We start from the raw sequence: 17,690 nt of genomic DNA on the forward strand, positions 1-17,690 counted from the left end.
AAAATATTCTCAAAAGTCAGGTGTCGTCTTATATGCCGGGTGCTGAAAAACTTCGGAACCGAACTGGAGAATCTGTGGTCGCCGCATACAGTGGGGGGAGCTAAAAAACGTCCGTATCCCCGCTGTATGAAGGGGAAAGCAAGCTGCAGGCGTCTGGGGTATTGAAAAAAATGAGATACGGTAGAGTGGGGCTGTGCCTAGATAAAGACACCTCTCTCACCCATCTGTCCGCTCTTGTATCCTATCGGTATTACCGTACCTCCTTCTCTGCCTCTGAGATATAGCTGCTCTCTGATGTTTTTTATTCATTTTTATATGGTGTGTGTTGAAGGAGGGGTAGTCTTATATGGGTAGTATATCCCAAACTCTATATTTTTACTGGAAAAGTTGGGAGTCATCCTATAAGCCCAGTTGTCTTATATGCCAGAAAATACGGTAATTTTGTTAAGTAAGGTAGTTAGGTTGTGTGTCACTAATGGTCCCCATACAATAGACAAAAGTCTTCCATACCAGCCAACTTCTGCCGCTCTAACCAACTGTCTAAGATGGATGGCGGCCTCCTGACTGATAGATATTCCCAGTATAAAGTTGATTTATTGGTTTTCTGGGATTTTCAGAAACAAAAAGGTTTACTCTCCTGTAAATCTGTTGTTGCTCCAGCTCTAGTATCCCTGCCAGAGCTGCCGCAGTGATGTCACTTACATGGTTCATAAGACACTGCAGCCAGTCACTACCATCAGCGGTCTCATCCCGTATGTACAGAATTTGATCGCTCAGGCCAATGATTGCCTATAACATCAATTGAAAATAATTGTAATGCTGTCACAGCAGGGAACAGGGAACTTTGGATCTGCAGCAGATATACAGGTGAGTACATATTATGCTCACACTATGCAGATCCACTGCAGATTTCCTCAAGCAAAAACTTTCTGCTTTAAAACAAAACAAAAAAAAGGAATAAAAAATGTATGTGTTTAAAATATCACAGACTGAAAATTCAGAAACCACTATGGATAATATTCACATACGTTAGAGTTTCACTGCAATACTGTGGCGGCGCTGCAGCGTCTTCAAAGAAATCATGCAGTACTGTAATGTGTGAACACAGCCTGAAGAGCACCATGGGTCTAAGCAGCAATGTCATATAGTTTAAATTGCATATTAATTCCAGAAAGGGTGACGCACTACCTGTAACTATAACCGACAATTATAGTTTCCTATAAGTGTATGGGTTAAACCCACAAACTTCAAGACACCAAAAATTATACTCAGTATTACGACCGAGTCACCCGATGTTTCCTGTTAGGGTCCATACTCCGTATGGCGGATAAACACTAGTAAGCTCCTGTGTAATTATACCTAATATTTGGGTTACGTCATGTCTAGGTCACATTCCTGACTTCTACATATCTTTTGAGAACTGCTTAACCCAAACACAGGAAATACCCCATTTTACACTTTACTGTAATGTACTTTCAGTTTAAATATTTTGTATATGATGCAATGTCCATGAAACACCAACATGTAGGTCCTTCAAGGAGTCTGCCATCTTCTTCTATCAGAAGCAATCATTTTTGGGGATTAACTTTTGCAAAATTGCTGAATTTATTTTGAAAATTTGAATTGGATTTTTTAATGTAATTATTATGATTATTATTATTATTATTAAAGAGTAAAGGCTATTTTAAGAAACTTTATAATTGGGTTTATTAGCTGAAAAATGCATTTGTATCATAAAAAAGCAGTTTGAAGCTCTGTCCCCTGTCTTCATGGTTTTTTATGGAGAGGGGAGGGGTGGAGGGAGCTGAGGCACCAAAACAGGACAACAAAGAGTTAATTTACAGCTACATCACCGGGCTATCCCCTCTGAAGTCAGCACTGACCTCTGAATACCAGCTTTCATACAGGTCCCACTATGTAATCCTTTGTTCTCTGCTGCTGACTAATCCCTCTCCTCCCCCTCCCCTCTCCATAGGTTACACAGGGCACGACTGATGTAAAAGAGTCTAGATTTCCTGATAATGAGCAGTGGATGAAAGAGAGGAGGGGAGGGGGGACCTGGGGAAAGTCTTTATGAATGCAGATAATGGCATATTTGCCTAACAAACCCAATTACAAAGTTTCTTAAAATCGCCTGGACTATTGATTTCTGCAAAAAAAAAAAAAAAAGACAGTGACACTTTAATTATTTATTATTATTGATTTAATAATTAATTATTATTATTATATTTTTTTTGCAAAAGCCATACCTTCTTTGCTTCTCACCATTGTCTCTTTCTAACTCGTGGCCCATCAAATGTTCCAAAACTACAATTCCCATCACGTCTGGACAGCCAAAACTAAAGCTTTGGCTGTACGGGCATGATGGAATTTGTAGTTTTGGTAACAGCTGGAGGGACTCAAGTTTGACACCCCTGCTTAATATCATCTATTCATTTTCTGCCTGTTTTGCTCATTGCATCAAATACAGGGAACAGTTGCGGATTGTGACATTGTGACTCAAGGGTGGCACAGGTGAACTGAAACACATAATGATAAGTAAATTTTATGGAATGTAACCTGTGAAGACCCTTTGATTCAGATCACATGAGACCGGAGAGCCCCCTTAACCTCGCATAAACGCCGCTCTGTAAATCTGTCATATTAGCTGGAGAATGTTAACTGGAATTCCTGATGTTTTGTCTCTTCAGATATTGAGCATACACCCAGATGGAAGGGGATTAAGCGGGCTTTCTCTTCCGTATCTGTGGCTGGAGAAGGCCGATACACTGATGGATCTTGGGTTTTTTCAGCCAGCTCGGGTTCTTCTTACACAAGCTTATAAATCTCTCCAGGTGAGACTGAATTACTCAACCTCTGAAAAGCTTTCAAAGATTTAGCAACCAAATTGGAAAAAGATATTAGATAGGAATAGCATTTCTTTTTCATATGATGAAGATTAGGTACATGTTATAGGTATTCTGGTCATGTATACAGAGGTGCTGGGATGAAGCAGTACATAATAGTACAGGTTTGCCATTCAGGTGTCCAGGAAAGCAGAATTATTGAAGAGTTTGTCTCGCCAACAACTCTTATCGCTTATCCACAGCATAGACTGTTTATGATCACTAGGATGCCTAGTCTCAGGGGAGTGCAGGTCACATGTACAGTACACCGCCACTCTATGGGACTGTTGGAGAGATGGGACTCCACAATCTTTGGCATTTCTATAGACATTTTGCAATAGGGGATAAAGTATTTTGGTGGAGCAACTCCTCTTACATCACAATTACCGTTGAGCAAACTTGCTGAACTGTTTGGGTTCTACAAGGTTCTCCAAACCTGAACGCTCAGCATTTGACCCTTGGCGGCTGGAGAAGTTGGATGTCACCCTAGGGAGTCCTGGAAACCATGGGCCATAGGCTGTTTCCATGTTTTCCTGGCAGCCCTAGGGCGGCATCCAACTTGTCGAGCCACTGGATGTCAAATGCTGAGCGTTCTGGTTTGAAGAGTGTTGCCGAACCTGAACAGTTGCTGAACACTAATCACAATTATTGGCTTCATTTAAAGGGGTATTTTAGATTAGATTTTTTTTATATGGTGCTGGGGACATTGTATGCATACTCACCTACTTGAGGATGATAAGTGGGGACTAAGAAGACGTCACAGGTGGGGGGTGTAGGAGACCCAGGCAGGTAAGTATGTTTTTTTTTTTTTTTTTCATGGATTTTACATTTCAGGAATACTCTTTTAACGTATACTAATATATTAAAATGATGCTTTCGACAGATGCATGGGTTCCAGCCAGTTGTTGGGGTCCAGCTACTGTGACTCCTGCTAATTGTTCAATTGTAGTGGCAGGATACTGCTGCATTGTGCTACTTTTCTCCTTTTGGATTCTCTGGCCTCCGACAAAAGGCATGCCAGCAATCCATGGTGGTCACAGTGGATACCCGCTGCTCGAACGCTTGCTGTGTATCCTGATCATGGGCCACCCTCTCACGACTCCTGCAATAGGATATTTCAAGGACCTAGATATACTTTTCTACTTGACATCTGTATTTTACTTTCTTTTACATTCTTTAGTGCAGTTGTTTTACATGTGCAGCTGATTTGGATTGGAGTAAAAATATTAGATGGGAAAGGGCTGACAGGTCAGTGATGAAGAAGCGGATTAGATAAAAAAAAATAAATAAAGTGAATATTAACATAAAAATGTTCACATTAATGTCACATTTTCTGTCTGAATCTGAGCCGTAAGAACTGTGCGGGATACCGGCGAAAACTGATGGACCCCATGGGCTTAAATGAAATCTGTCTGGGTTGTGGTATTTTTGACAGCAAGTACTCAGCTGCAGATGGTGCTATTCCTGTTATCCCGTATGCCACAAAGAGAAGCCCTGAATGCATGTGTGAACTAAGTCCGGTAGTCCACGTGCTATGTATGTGTATATGGCGTAATTCTGCATTCCCTCCATCTTCATGACTGGTGCTGAAGTTGGATCCCTACTGATCATAAAGTGATGGAATATCCTAGTGACATATCATCAAGGAAACATAGCTTTCCATATACAATCACTTAATGACGGGGATGGTGAACCTGCGGCCTTCCAGGTTTTGCAAAACTGCAATTCCCATCATGCCTGGACAGCTAAAGCTTTAGCTTTGGCTGTCCAGGCATGATGGGAATTGTAGTTTTGCAACAGCTAGGTTCCCCATCCCTGCTTTATGAGATGGAAACAACCATATATATAAAAGATATTCCTATATATTCGAGAATCACCCTATAAGTCACCTTTTCTCACAGTTGGCAAGATCCATCATTGTTATTGTTCCACTTCCTTGTAGGACATTGGGGACAAACATTACCAGCTAAAGTGTGTCTACCTGTTATCGGTACTGGCTGTCGCTGAGAAGAATTACGGGCAGGCAAAGTCCTTGCTACTGGAAGTCAAAGATCTGCCAAGAGATGCCGAGCTTTCGTATAAAACCACCATTAAACTCACTGAGGCCATTGTGGGTGCAAGTAAGGAAGGCAGAGAAAAGAAGGTAAGACTGATATCTGATATCATTGATTTGTGATCTTGTTGAAATAAATCTGCTCTGTAAATGTCAGGTAAGGAAAGAATGTTCTGGCATTTACTGAGAGGAGAAACATGGGTAACTCTCTGGAGAGTGTGGGGTATTAACATGCTCCTTATTTAAAGTCCTTGCACGGCTGATGTGCTACAGACCAGAATTTAGAACTCCCAGCATCATCATTCATAAGGATGCCGAGAGCTCCAAAACTGTTTAAATCTTTGTGCAACTGTAGTGACACAGCACAGAATAACTTATCGGTAACTGATCAATGGGGGTGCCAACACCTGCGCAGATCAGCTGTTTGGTGCTGCAATTCCCAGTGAATGGAATCTGTCTTCTTTGTGTAGCAGTGGCAATGTGTAACTGCAGCCCAGCTTCTATACACTTCAGTGGGAGCTGAGCTGCAGTTAGTTGTGTATCGCAACGGCTCCACAATGAACAGTGAAACAAACTGTCCATTTTTTTTTTACAGATTCACCAATAGAAGTCAGTGGTATCCATTATTTATTACATTATAACCTTTTAACTCAAGCAGGAGGCAGCGGTGCTGGGGGTGCGGGAGAGCCTGCAGTGTTGTCCCCTGCACCACCCTACTACGGCTGGCAGGGCCCCCATAGAAAAAGAATAAACCATGAACTCACCTGTCATGCATTCCCAGCAGCTCCTCTCCTGGCAGCCGTGCGCTCCCTGCACTGGGAATATGACAGAGGAGACGCCCGGCTGCCGGGAGAGTATCTGCCGGAAACTGGTGACAGGTGATTTCATGGTTTATTTTTATTTTTTATTCCGGCGTGAGGAGGGGGTTGCGGGGCAGGCAGTGGCGCTAATAGCAATTGCCACATAAGGCAGGGATGCGGATGGTTTTTAGCTCCTCCCACCGTATGCAGCGACCGATATGTGGCGTATAAGGGGTTCAAAAGTTGTCTTGTACGAGGGAAAATAGAGCAGTAGAGCAGTACATATTTAACAGATCTGCAAAAAAAATCCAGATTATGAATGCACTACAGATGCACAATGCATATTTTTTAAAGGATTGGAAATGTTGAAAACAAAGAATAAAAGGGCCAGGAAAAATGTCTGAACGTGTGCATAAGGATCTTAGGAACAGTAACCACAGCGTTTCCCTGAAAAATAATTAATTTTTGCTTCCAAAAATGCACTATGGGGGAGATTTATCAAACACGGTGTAAAGTGAAACTGGCTCAGTTGCCCCTAGCAACCAATCAGATTCCACCTTTCATTTTTCAAAGAGTCTGTGAGGAATGAAAGGTGGAATCTGATTGGTTGCTAGGGGCAACTAAGCCAGTTTCACTTTACACCGTGTTTGATAAATCTCCTCCTATGTCTTATTTTCAGGGAATGCCTTATTTTTCCATGATAATTTCTCAAAAAAATGAACAAAAAAACCCTAACATTTATTATATACTGTACAGTTGTTGTCATCCCAAACCAGCTTAACCAGACATAACCCTGGTGGGGGCCGGGGTCTGACTTTTAGGGGGGTGCCTTATTTTAAAGGCGTGACTCTGCTACGACCGCTCAATGGCTGAGCTGTCTTGAGACGTCACATCTCAAGCCACAGCTCAGTCCAGAAAGCGGCCGCGGGACGGGAGTACGGGGCGGCGCGTTCTGGGAGCCGGCGCTGGAATCGGGGAGGTAAGTCACCAGAGCCTTCTATTTCCACCCCCTCCCTGGCCTGATATGGATTATACAGCTGGCCCGGAGTACCCCTTTAAGCTATTCTGTAAATCCTCCACTATGCCTTATTTTCAGAGGATGTCTTATTTCGGGGAAACAAGGTATGCTTAGGCCGCACGATTTCTTGTGTATTTTCTGTTCTGTTAATGTAATTTCACTAAAGATCCCCCTTTTCTTGTATTTTGTTGACATGTGGTTTTATTTGGAGCAGCAGACCTGACCAACTGACCCAAAAAATGTGCTTTTTTTATTTTTATTTTTCAGGCCTTAAAAATGTTGGAAACCACTATAGATGTTTTTAAAGCCATGATGCAGAAAGAAACAAACAGAGAATCTGAGTATGGGAGACTGATAGCTAAGCTTAATGCCAGGTAGGTCTCTGAGCCCTGACCCCTCTATTGTGGGTACCCATCATATAAGTGTGCCTGGATGTATAGATGGAGAGCTACTCACAGAGGGGGCACATCACTTCCGATAGAGGGGCTTTATCGATATCACTGTATATTGTATAATGATTGTGCCACAACCCGATTACTGAGAGAATGAGGACAGGCCTCACCAGGAGAGTGCAGCACTCCCTTTAAAGGAGTTATCCAGCACTACAGAAACATGGCCACTTGTCCCCCCTCTCTTCTCTCCAGATTGGGTGGGGTTTCAAAGTCAGTTCTATTGAAATAAATGGAGCTTAATTGCAAACCACACCTATACTGGAGATAAGAGAGGGGGAAAAGTGGCCATGTTTTTGTAGCGCTGGATAACCCCTTTAAGCTCAAGATACAGAGGCAAATTAGGGAAAAACTATAGGAAAAGTAAAGGATTGCTTTTTTTTTATTTTCTATAGCACTGACATATTCTGTGGCAATGTACAAAGATCTTACTTTAGTTATTTCAGTAAATGTTCTCTTCTGTTTGGCTACTTCTTTCGCTGTTTTCCTCTCTCTATGCCTCCTTTCTTTATCACGTCTTCTCTTTTCCATCCTTAGACCCACAAGCTTCTCTGACCTCTTCCCCCCAATAACATTTATGGCCAAAAATAGCAAGGAATACTGTAGGGCTCACTTTTGTATTGCTTACTTTATAAATGCCCATTTATTTGATTCCTCTTTCTTATAATGCTTTGATCCTTCTTAAGGACACCCTTTTGTCTCTGTCTGCTAAGCTAAGCCAGGCAATATAGACAGTAATAAAACACAATAGGACATTAAAGGAGAAATCACTTAAAAAATATTTGTGTAAAAAATCCCTATATGCCATATGATTTCAGTTACAGTAAAGTATCATACATATCTATGTACAGTATGTATGCATTTATTTATTCATCTTATTTGTGCAGGAAATTTACAATTCTTTTAAGAAATGCTCAGGAATTGATGTCTAAAGGTTCCGAACCATCTCAGGTAATTGTCTTGTTGCTGGATATGTGCGACAAGATGAATCAAACTGAAGCTGATCTCCTCCGCTATGGACACAAGGAGTACAGAGCAGAACTCATGATGCAGCATGCTAATGTTCTCAGGTAGTGTGCCTATATAACACCAGGTTCTTTTACACATATTGATGATGCATCGCTGCGGTTGTTCTATCAACATGAATTTGTCAGCCATCATGTTCTTAGGGCCCTATTACACGGGACCATTATCGTGCGAAAAATCGTTATATCGTTCGAATTTAAACGATAATCGTTCTGTGTAATTGCAGGCAACGATCGAAAATCGTTCATATGTCATTGATCCTTGAATTAGATCTGAACCTAAAATTATCGTTAATTGTTCGCTAATCGTTTGCTAGTCGTTCGCTGTAATTCCACATTCATTCACTCAAGTTCCGTATTTTTTCACTAATCGTTAAGTGTAATTTTGTCACTTAAATTATGGTGAGCTGCCATACCAGACACTAACAATGAAAGAAAAGTGGTGCTGTTTCTACAAATGGACAGTACAACAGTAATGGAAGTGTTTGATGTCTTTTGTCCTTTGTTGTTTTTTTTGTTGTCATTGCGTTCCTTATTCCTTCTCATTATTGTTCTTTCAGGATCCTGGCTCGCAGTGTAGAGGACTCGGATCGTAAGCACAGTTACTATTTGGATGCATATAGTATGGCGGAGAAAGCAACCTCCAGTGTAGAGAAAATATTGTACAACATCCAAAGTTCTGCTGTTATCGAGGTGCTTGATACAGTAATTGTATAGTTCTTTTCTCTTAGGCTTTGTTCACATCACTTGTAGTGTACCTTTAGCATTTACATCGAAGAAGCTCCCAGCATGCTTGCTAAACTTAAGGCTATGTTCACATTATGGGTGACGGAACGGCCGGTCTTCACATTACGGGTGACGGAACGGCCGGAGCCGCTTGCTTCACTGTTTGAACTGACAGGTCTTTCTGCGGCCGGAATTCACTGAATTCCGGCCGCAGAAAACTGACCTGTCAGTTTTTTCCGGCAGCGTATGGGATCCCGGCCGGAGCGTATACCATGTGTGTATGCTCCGGCCGGGATCCCATTGCAAATAAGGCATTGTTCCACACCGCAAAACTACGGCCGTAGTTTTGCGGCGAGAACTACGGCCATAGTTTTACGTTGTGTGAGCATAGCCTAAAGGGGTTATCCAGCGTTAGAAATACATGGCCACTTTCTTCCAAAGACAGCACTACTCTTTGGGAGGGGTTTTGCAACTCAGTTCCATTCAAGTGAATGGAGCTTAAAGGGGTTATCCAGTGATACAAAAACATGGCCACTTTCTTCCAGAGACAGCACCACTCTTTGGGAGGGGTTTTGCAACTCAGTTCCATTCAAGTGAATGGAGCTTAAAGGGGTTATCCAGTGATACAAAAACATGGCCACTTTCTTCCAGAGACAGCACCACTCTTTGGGAGGGGTTTTGCAATTTAGTCCATTGAAGTGAATGGAGCTTAATTGGAAACCACACCTGGACTGGAGACAAGTGTCGTGTTGTCTCTGGAGGGGAGTGGCCATGTTTTTGTAGCTGTGGATAACCCCTTTAATTCCAAACCACACCTGGACTGGAGACAAGAGTTGTGTTGTCTCTGAAAGAAAGTGGCCATGTTTTTCTAACACTGGATAACCCCTTTAAGTATTGGACCTTTTTGCCATTGCCTGACCAATATACCTCAATATTCCATAAAAAAGGTATGTAGGCTCCTATATTTTATACTGTGGTATGTAGTATACATATACCACAATGTATACTTTGTTAACATGGAAATCTATGGGTGACCACTGTACCACAGTCCTAGTCGTGACGGCACTCTGCGTGGTGTTGGTGCATCTCGGCTTTCAGTAAGTTTGAGCATCTTTGAAAACACATCCTGCTATGTATGACCATGAAGCATGCATGTACGGGATGTAAGGCAATGCCCTGTTGCCCAGTAATGATATATTAATGGGATTGCTGAGCAGAGTAATGAGAAGGCTTAATACACAGGATATTATCAATGTATATATCTGCAGTCTATATCATGGATCTCAATAATGCAGAAGCTTCATCCACATGTGGGATTCGTTGCTTCTGAATTAAACATCTTAATCATTGCTTATTAAACCAGATCTCTGCAAGTGGTCCTGTTAGGGAAGAGTTCACAGGTTCTTTTGGTGGAGCTCAGACATTTACATAGTAGACCATGAAGCCCAATCACATACATATTCACTTAATGAATATAATACAGTTACATTTGTATATTATGTGTAGTGTCACAGTTAATTTGTACTTTACGGTTGATTCTTTACCATTGTGTGGATGACATTTTTAATAGAAAGTAGTGTACTGAGGCAGCCAAGAGCCTGTATAGTCTAATTCTATACACAGCTATAGCAATCAAGAAAAGGACTGTCATGAAACGATATGAACACGTTATTATGGCAGTGAGCTGTGACTGCGACTATACAATGGTGGATTAAAGGGGTCTTTCGCTTTCAAATCAACTGTTTCATAAGGTTATATAGATTTGTGGTTTACTTCTACTTAAAAATCTCAAGCCTTCCCATACTTATCAGCTGCTGTATGTCCTGCAAAAAATGTTCTCAGGCTGACATAGTGCTCTCTGCTGACATCTCTGTCCGAGACAGGAATTGTCCAGAGCAGGAAATGTTTTCTATAGGGATTTGCTGCTGCTCTGGACAGTTCTTGTCTCGGACAAAGGTGGCAGCAGAGAGCACTGTGTCAGACTTAAAAGAAACATTTCCTACAGGATATACAGCAGCTGATAAGTATGGGAAGAGATTTTTAAATAGAAGTAAATTACAAATCTATATAATTTTCAGACACCAGTTGACTTGAAAGGAAATATACCCGAGGAAACAGACTTGTATCTACTGTTCTATCTGCAAAATACACCCAGACATTACAAAAACAAGGCGCCAAAGACATGGGAGGCATATACTTTATGCCTGGTGACATGACCGGTGCTCAGTCCCCAGGCCATGTATATCAATTGGTTATTGTATTTCAGTTTATTGGAGCTATGAGAACATAAGCGCTGGGGGCAGAAACATTTTATTGACAGATTTTACAGGGTTTACTTGTATTCTGCCCATTTGTTTCTCTTCATCTCTGGTCTTGTGATAAAATGGAATAGATGATATTTTAGTTTTCATTTCTATATAATCTTTACAAGGTGCTGAAGTCATTGCTGGATGTAAGTCATGCAGACAGTCACCATCATACGGATGCGGAGTTATGTTAACATACTGTATCATCCCCATTTTATTACCACTATGGATTTTCTTCCCTAAAACCGTGTGCACGTAGCCTAAAATATGGATGCTGCATAACATGTAACATGTCTTGAGCATATTGAGAGAAGAGTTGAGCGCCCTTGCCGAACGTTTCAGTTTGGCAACGTTCGTCCGAACCCTAACACGCTGCATTTGATTACTGGTGGCTGAAGCAGGGAATACTGGAAAACATGGATACAGCAATAGGAAATAGGCTGTATCCATGTTTTCCTGGCAGCCCTGGGGTGGCATCCAACTTTCCCAGACACTGGGAATAATTAGTTTTGAGTAAAGTTGCCGAAAGTTCTGGTTTGGCAACATTCATCCGATCTGCATTTGATTACCAGTAGCTGGAGAAGTGTGATGCCGCCCTAGGGCTGCCAGGAAAACATGGATATTGCCTATGGCTGTATCCATATTTTCCAGTATTTCCTAGGGCTGCACTCAACTTCTCCAGCTACAGGTAATCAAATGCAGTTTGGGTGAATGTTGCCAAACCAGAACTTACGGCAGCTTTACTCAACTCTAGTTGAAAGCGTAGAAGATCCAGTGACCCAAATATCTTATAATAATATACAATTCAGTTAATTTATAATGAAGTTCTATTGTACTTTAGGCTGGGTTCACACTACGTATATTTCAGTCAGTATTGGGGTCCCCATATTGCAACCAAAACCAGGAGTGGATTAAAAACACAGAAAGACTCTGTCCACACAATGGTGAAATTGAGTGGATGCCCCCCATATAACAGTAAATAACAGCCATTATTTCAATATAACAGCCGTTGTTCTAAAATAACAGAAAATATTTGCCATTAAATGGCGGCCATCCACTCAATTACAACATTATGTGAACAGATCCTTTCTGTGTTTTTAATCCACTCCTGGTTTTGGTTACAATATGAGGACCACAATACTGACTGAAATATACGTAGTGTGAACCCAGCCTCAAAGTGAATATATCAGCTGCAGTTAACATGTTAAATTGTTGACACTGTTAGCTGACGCATAGAAGACACATGGTGCCATTCACATATCCAGCTATGAGGATATTTTCTATATTATTATTATACAGGTACGTTAAATTTGCTGTGAGTACAGCAGTGCAATCCGCTGTGATCCTGTGTCCTGTCATTCTGTATGGGATTACATACTCCCAGAGAATTTTTCAGTATGTAAACCTCACCACCCTTAACCCACCTCTACCCTGTGAATACTTTACCCGTCCACGCTCCGACCTGCTTCTGTGGCTCCCGCCTTCCTGACGTCCTGCTCAGCCAATTGGTGCAGTGCCTCACTTCAGCCACTAATTGGCTGAGCAGGACGCAGAGAGTCTGGAACCACAGAAGCAGGTCGGGCTTTACATACTTGCAGTGGAATGAAAAATTCCTGCGAGTTTGTAAACCTATAAAAAATGACAGTACTGGGTATTACAGCGGATTTCACCCCGGTACATGTGAACCCACCCTTAATATCTGCAAAGAGTCACAGAGGTTTTCCCAAGCTCCTGTGGTGCTGAGGGCTAGAACACCCCCCCCCCCCCCCCCCCGGACCCTCTCCCATCCCAACCATGCTTGATTGACAGTCAGCTGGAAACTGAGCCCTGTTTAAAATCCCTTACCTGCACACAATATATATGCACAGCACAGGAATGAGTTATGAAAACAGGGCTCAGCTTCTAACTGACTGTCAGTCAAGGACAGGAGGAAGGGAGTAAGAAGACATTGCAGCTCTCAGCACTTCAGGAGCTTGGGTACGCCTCTTTGACTCTTTAGATCAGACAATAAAAGCATTTCTCTGTGTTATGGAAGCACAGACAAATGAATGAAAGATACTGCGTGTCAGCATTTCAGAATATGAGTTGTAGCTCCATTTATCAATTTGTGAAATCATCTGCATTGGTATAGTGTGACTGTTAATCCTGCTGCCGGCAATGTGAACATAACCACATCCACCCAGGCAGGTCCCTCAAGCATAAACAATTTTACATAAAAGTTTATTTCGGTCAAAAAGATGAGAAAATCAAAAAATTCTGTCATAGTGAAACAGTAGATTCTTTATTCAGTAGTCAAGATAAAGATAGCCCAGACACTAACACGATTCGAGCACATGGCCTTTCAGACATAGTCTGGGCTCCTTCAGGACTCGCCAAGAAAGAAGAACTTCACGGTGATGAGTACTCAGGGTGCTGAGTATACGGGGCTATGATCATTACACTTAAAATGGTATTGAAATCACAGAAAGAGATGGCATTTTGCTAAGATATACAGTATCATCCCTTTCTGATGTGAAGGGGTCTCATCGGTGATACCCCACTTATCTTGGGAATGACAGGAATAACATTGCTGGTTTATCTCCGCCACCTGCAATAGAAAATCATAACCATCTGCAGTAACCATAATGCAGATAGACAGGGACTTCTGACCTAGGGTGACTCCCCTTTAAATCATCCACTTAAAGTGATGTCATAAGTCTGCACCATTTACCATTGACATTTAATATCGCCTTTGTAAAGTTAGCTACTCTACTTGTGTTAAATACCAGGATGATACCAGTTATCCTGGGCAAACCATTTAAAGGGGTTTTCCAGTGCTACAAAAACATGGCCACTTTCTTCCAGAGACAGCACCACTCTTGTCTCCAGTTCAGGTTTGGTTTGCAATTAAGCTCCATTCACTTCAATGGAACGGAGTTACAAAACCTGCACCCAAACTGGAGACAAGAGTGGTGCTGTCTGTGGAAGAAAGTGGCCATGTTTTTGTGGCACTGGATAACCCCTTTAACCTTTAGTATATGTTCACACAAGCAAAATGAAGCCCTAAGTTCTCACCTTATTCAGAATAATCATAGTGTATTAAATCCAAGTGGTAATAAGATGTCAATAACGGACACACACGTGCCATTTAGCCCATCTTAAATATTTCAGCTTTTTTCCCCACTTTCATTAATCCTTCTTTAGACATTGCGGATTACACAGCATCATGATTTAATTTGCTTTGCAGGCAGGGGGTATGAGTTTGCCAGTACAGAGGAAACTTACAAAAATGAAGCTCGATTTTGCTGAACTGTCATTGGAAATCATCCAGCTTGTCATCACCGAGGAGGAAGAGAAATTGGAAGAAGAGAAACGCAAAGGAGAACTCTGTGTCATTGTTGAAGAGTTTGTAAGAGCGACCCCCGACTATAACTCTGTTGAGCAGGTATGCATACCCATAGCTCATTCATACATTTCCATCCAGGATTTACAGACCGAGTTTTATTTAAAGGGAACCAATCAACCCAATTGGGCTGATTTGGTTCCCTGTATCACTGTATAAAGCTGCTATGCAGTACGGTACATGTCACGGGCCGCATAGCAGCTTTATACAGTGATGCAGGGAACTGAATCAGCCCAGTTGGGCTGATTTGTTCTCTTTAAAGGAGTAGTCTGGTTCTGAAAAATTATTGTATAATGGTAAATCATACAGGTTTACAGTAGTTCCTGGATCAAAGTATCTCCCCCTTTCTATTAAAAGCTTAAAAACACTTTCTAGCAAAAACAGCATCACACCTGTTCCAAGATTGTGTGTGGTATTACAGTTCAGCTCCATTCACTTCAATGGAACCACACCCAAACTGGAGGTGTTGTTATTGAAAGAATGCTGACATGTTTTGTAAGCCTAGATAACCCCTTTAATAGAGACCTCTATCATTTAGTTCAGTGGCAGTGTGCTGCTGTAGGAATGATTTACAGTACACTATTATAGATGGCACCTGGAGAAGAGGGTTATTGATGCACTGGCTGTGCAAGTGTAAGCAGAAAGGGAAACTGCAACTTTATCACAAGGAAAGGGTTAAATAACAACAGCAGACCTGGTGGAGAACTGATGATGATGATGATCGTGATGAAAATCTAAAAGGAGGAAGGGTATGTTATTACAGCAGGGAAGGAATTATGACAATAGGAGCCCTAACCTAATCCCTATTCTCAGAGAACTGCTGCTGCTTCGGCTAGTAATCTACACAAGAGAGCTGCCCAGAGATTTATGGGTGGTCAGGGATAAGAAGGAAGTATTGATTTACTTTTTACTCATAGCATGGACCCTCTATTTCCCTCTCTCCCTACATAGGCAAGCCCTGCCTCACTTCCTGTGTTCTGTCTTGGTTTCTCTACTGCTACAGACAGTTCTTTTGAATGACTGGAGGAAGTAATTAATATAAAAAGCATATTGGAAAAATGTATAACTATTCATTATACAAAGAATAAGCTTTATTTTCAGGATCCTGAGTACCTCATTTTAAAGCTTAACATGATTTGGCCTTTTTGATATAAAATTTATTTAAACAGAACCAATCAGCTTAATTGTACTGATATGGTTCCTAGAATCATAGTATAGAGCTACTGCTGCAGCTGGGGCAGCAACTAGTCATCTGTGACTAGTCACTGCCCTCTGCCTGTTGGGGTGCAGTGCTGGGATGATTGACAGGTAGAGAGGCCTGTTAGTGGCCTCTGACAGTCGATCATCCTCGCAAGAAGCGGTGATTAGTCGTGAGCGGCTCCCCGCCCAGATGACTAATTGCATCCCCTCTCCTGGCCTCACGTGGCAAAATAAAAGTACTTTTTTTCCTTACTAAAGCTGCAGCAGTAGCTCTATACTATGATTCTGGGAACCATATGAGCACAATTGTGCTCATTGGTTCCCTTTAATCAGTTTAAGCTACTTTATTGTGTATTCAAAAGTAGGGACCAGTTGGCCCTTAAATATATAGCGAGCAACATTTGAACTCTTTCTTTATAAGTGTATAGCTAACCAGCCTGATGGGGCCTTAGACAAGCTATATGTGAACCTTACTGCAGCGGCTTTGGATGCATGGTTGACCTCAGGCGCCCACAGTTGAATAGTAATTGACATTAGTTACAATCCAGGATGCATCTGGGCCAGCTTCCTGGCATACAAAACACACAAATTTTGTGTGGATAAAAAATGCTAACACTTTAGTAGCTCATAGATAATGTAGGTATTAATGGAACACAGGGCTAAGAGAATAAGAGCAAGACTTAAAGGGGTTATCGGAAGTTTAAAAGGCATTCCCTATTCACAAACTAGGAGGCAACTAGCTGATGGCTGGAGATCTGACATCTGGAGCCTCCACCAATAACAACAACATGTGAGGTCAGTTGTCTCCTGAGCGGCAGTATGCATGCTCAGCCACTACTCTATTCACTATTGTACTTGGACAAGTGCTGAACTGGGCATTGTGCCCAAAGTCCTGTAGGGAATGTAGGAAATGACTAGAGCTGTAGGAACAAGGACTGCTGTTCTCTTGATTGCTAGTGATCCAAGTGGTTGGACCATCACCGATCAGCTAATTTTCCTCAATCCTGTACATAGGGGATATTTTTTCCTCTTGGCATAATCTATTGTTTTAGCACATACAATCTTTTAAAGAAAGCTAGCAATATACTCACCAATCTTCTGACATTCCCATCCTAATTCTTCCCTTGTTTCCCCAATAGCTCCTGTAAAATACTGTAACATTTTAGGGGGCATAAAAAAGATAACTTGCGATCCTTGTATTATATTGCCCCGTTATATTTTCCATGGATGACTTCATCTTGGTAATTATTACAGGCTGGAAAACTAAGCAAGATTGTGAGAAGTGAGAATATTTATCTAATGAGTAATGGTATCGAGCGGTTACACTTCACAAGATGGTAGTACAGAAATAATTTGATCCAGAAACTTCTATGGAGTTAGGAATTATTTTCCCTTGCTGGGCGCTGCACAGTTCTCATAGTTGAATTTAGGTCCTCCTGTTGGTGTCCTCTTCAGCAGAGCCATGTGTAGGCTGGGCGGCCAGAGCTGTCTACAGTTTCTGATTGAAACTGATGTCCCCCGGCTTTTCTACATTCCAAGATGCTGAATATATACGTATGTTATTGTAAACTTCAAGTGCCTTGAAGAAGCATAAAGGAGATTTTATTTAAGCAAAAAAGACAGGTTCACGCTGATGTATAAAAGTTTCCAGCAGATGTTTCTGATTGCACAGTGTAGTTAAAGGGGTATTCCACTTAAACTTTTCATATGTTGCTGCCCATGGTGAGGCTAACAATTCATTCTATACTTTTTCTTAGCTATTCAGTCTCCTTCCCCCAGTTCTGAGCTGCTGCTTTCTGCTAAAGACACAAAAAACTGTGTGTGAGCTTATCTCTCAGTTTCCGTC

The 17,690-nt window shown here is 41.7% G+C and overlaps 1 protein-coding gene across 2 annotated transcripts in view; it reads left to right on the plus strand.

The window, feature by feature from the left end:
* The window catches only part of CFAP46 (cilia and flagella associated protein 46), a 139,457-nt gene that overhangs the window by 76,279 nt on the left and 45,488 nt on the right, over positions 1 to 17,690 (plus strand). For both annotated transcript variants that reach the window (XM_069980136.1, XM_069980137.1), the window contains exons 36-41: positions 2,691 to 2,834; positions 4,828 to 5,028; positions 7,024 to 7,130; positions 8,093 to 8,275; positions 8,791 to 8,923; positions 14,489 to 14,686. In XM_069980136.1, the coding sequence (XP_069836237.1) occupies positions 2,691 to 2,834; positions 4,828 to 5,028; positions 7,024 to 7,130; positions 8,093 to 8,275; positions 8,791 to 8,923; positions 14,489 to 14,686 (966 nt within the window). The remainder of the gene's footprint in view (positions 1 to 2,690; positions 2,835 to 4,827; positions 5,029 to 7,023; positions 7,131 to 8,092; positions 8,276 to 8,790; positions 8,924 to 14,488; positions 14,687 to 17,690) is intronic.

This window comes from Dendropsophus ebraccatus, chromosome 8 (assembly GCF_027789765.1).
Source record: "Dendropsophus ebraccatus isolate aDenEbr1 chromosome 8, aDenEbr1.pat, whole genome shotgun sequence".
Taxonomy (NCBI): domain Eukaryota; kingdom Metazoa; phylum Chordata; class Amphibia; order Anura; family Hylidae; genus Dendropsophus; species Dendropsophus ebraccatus.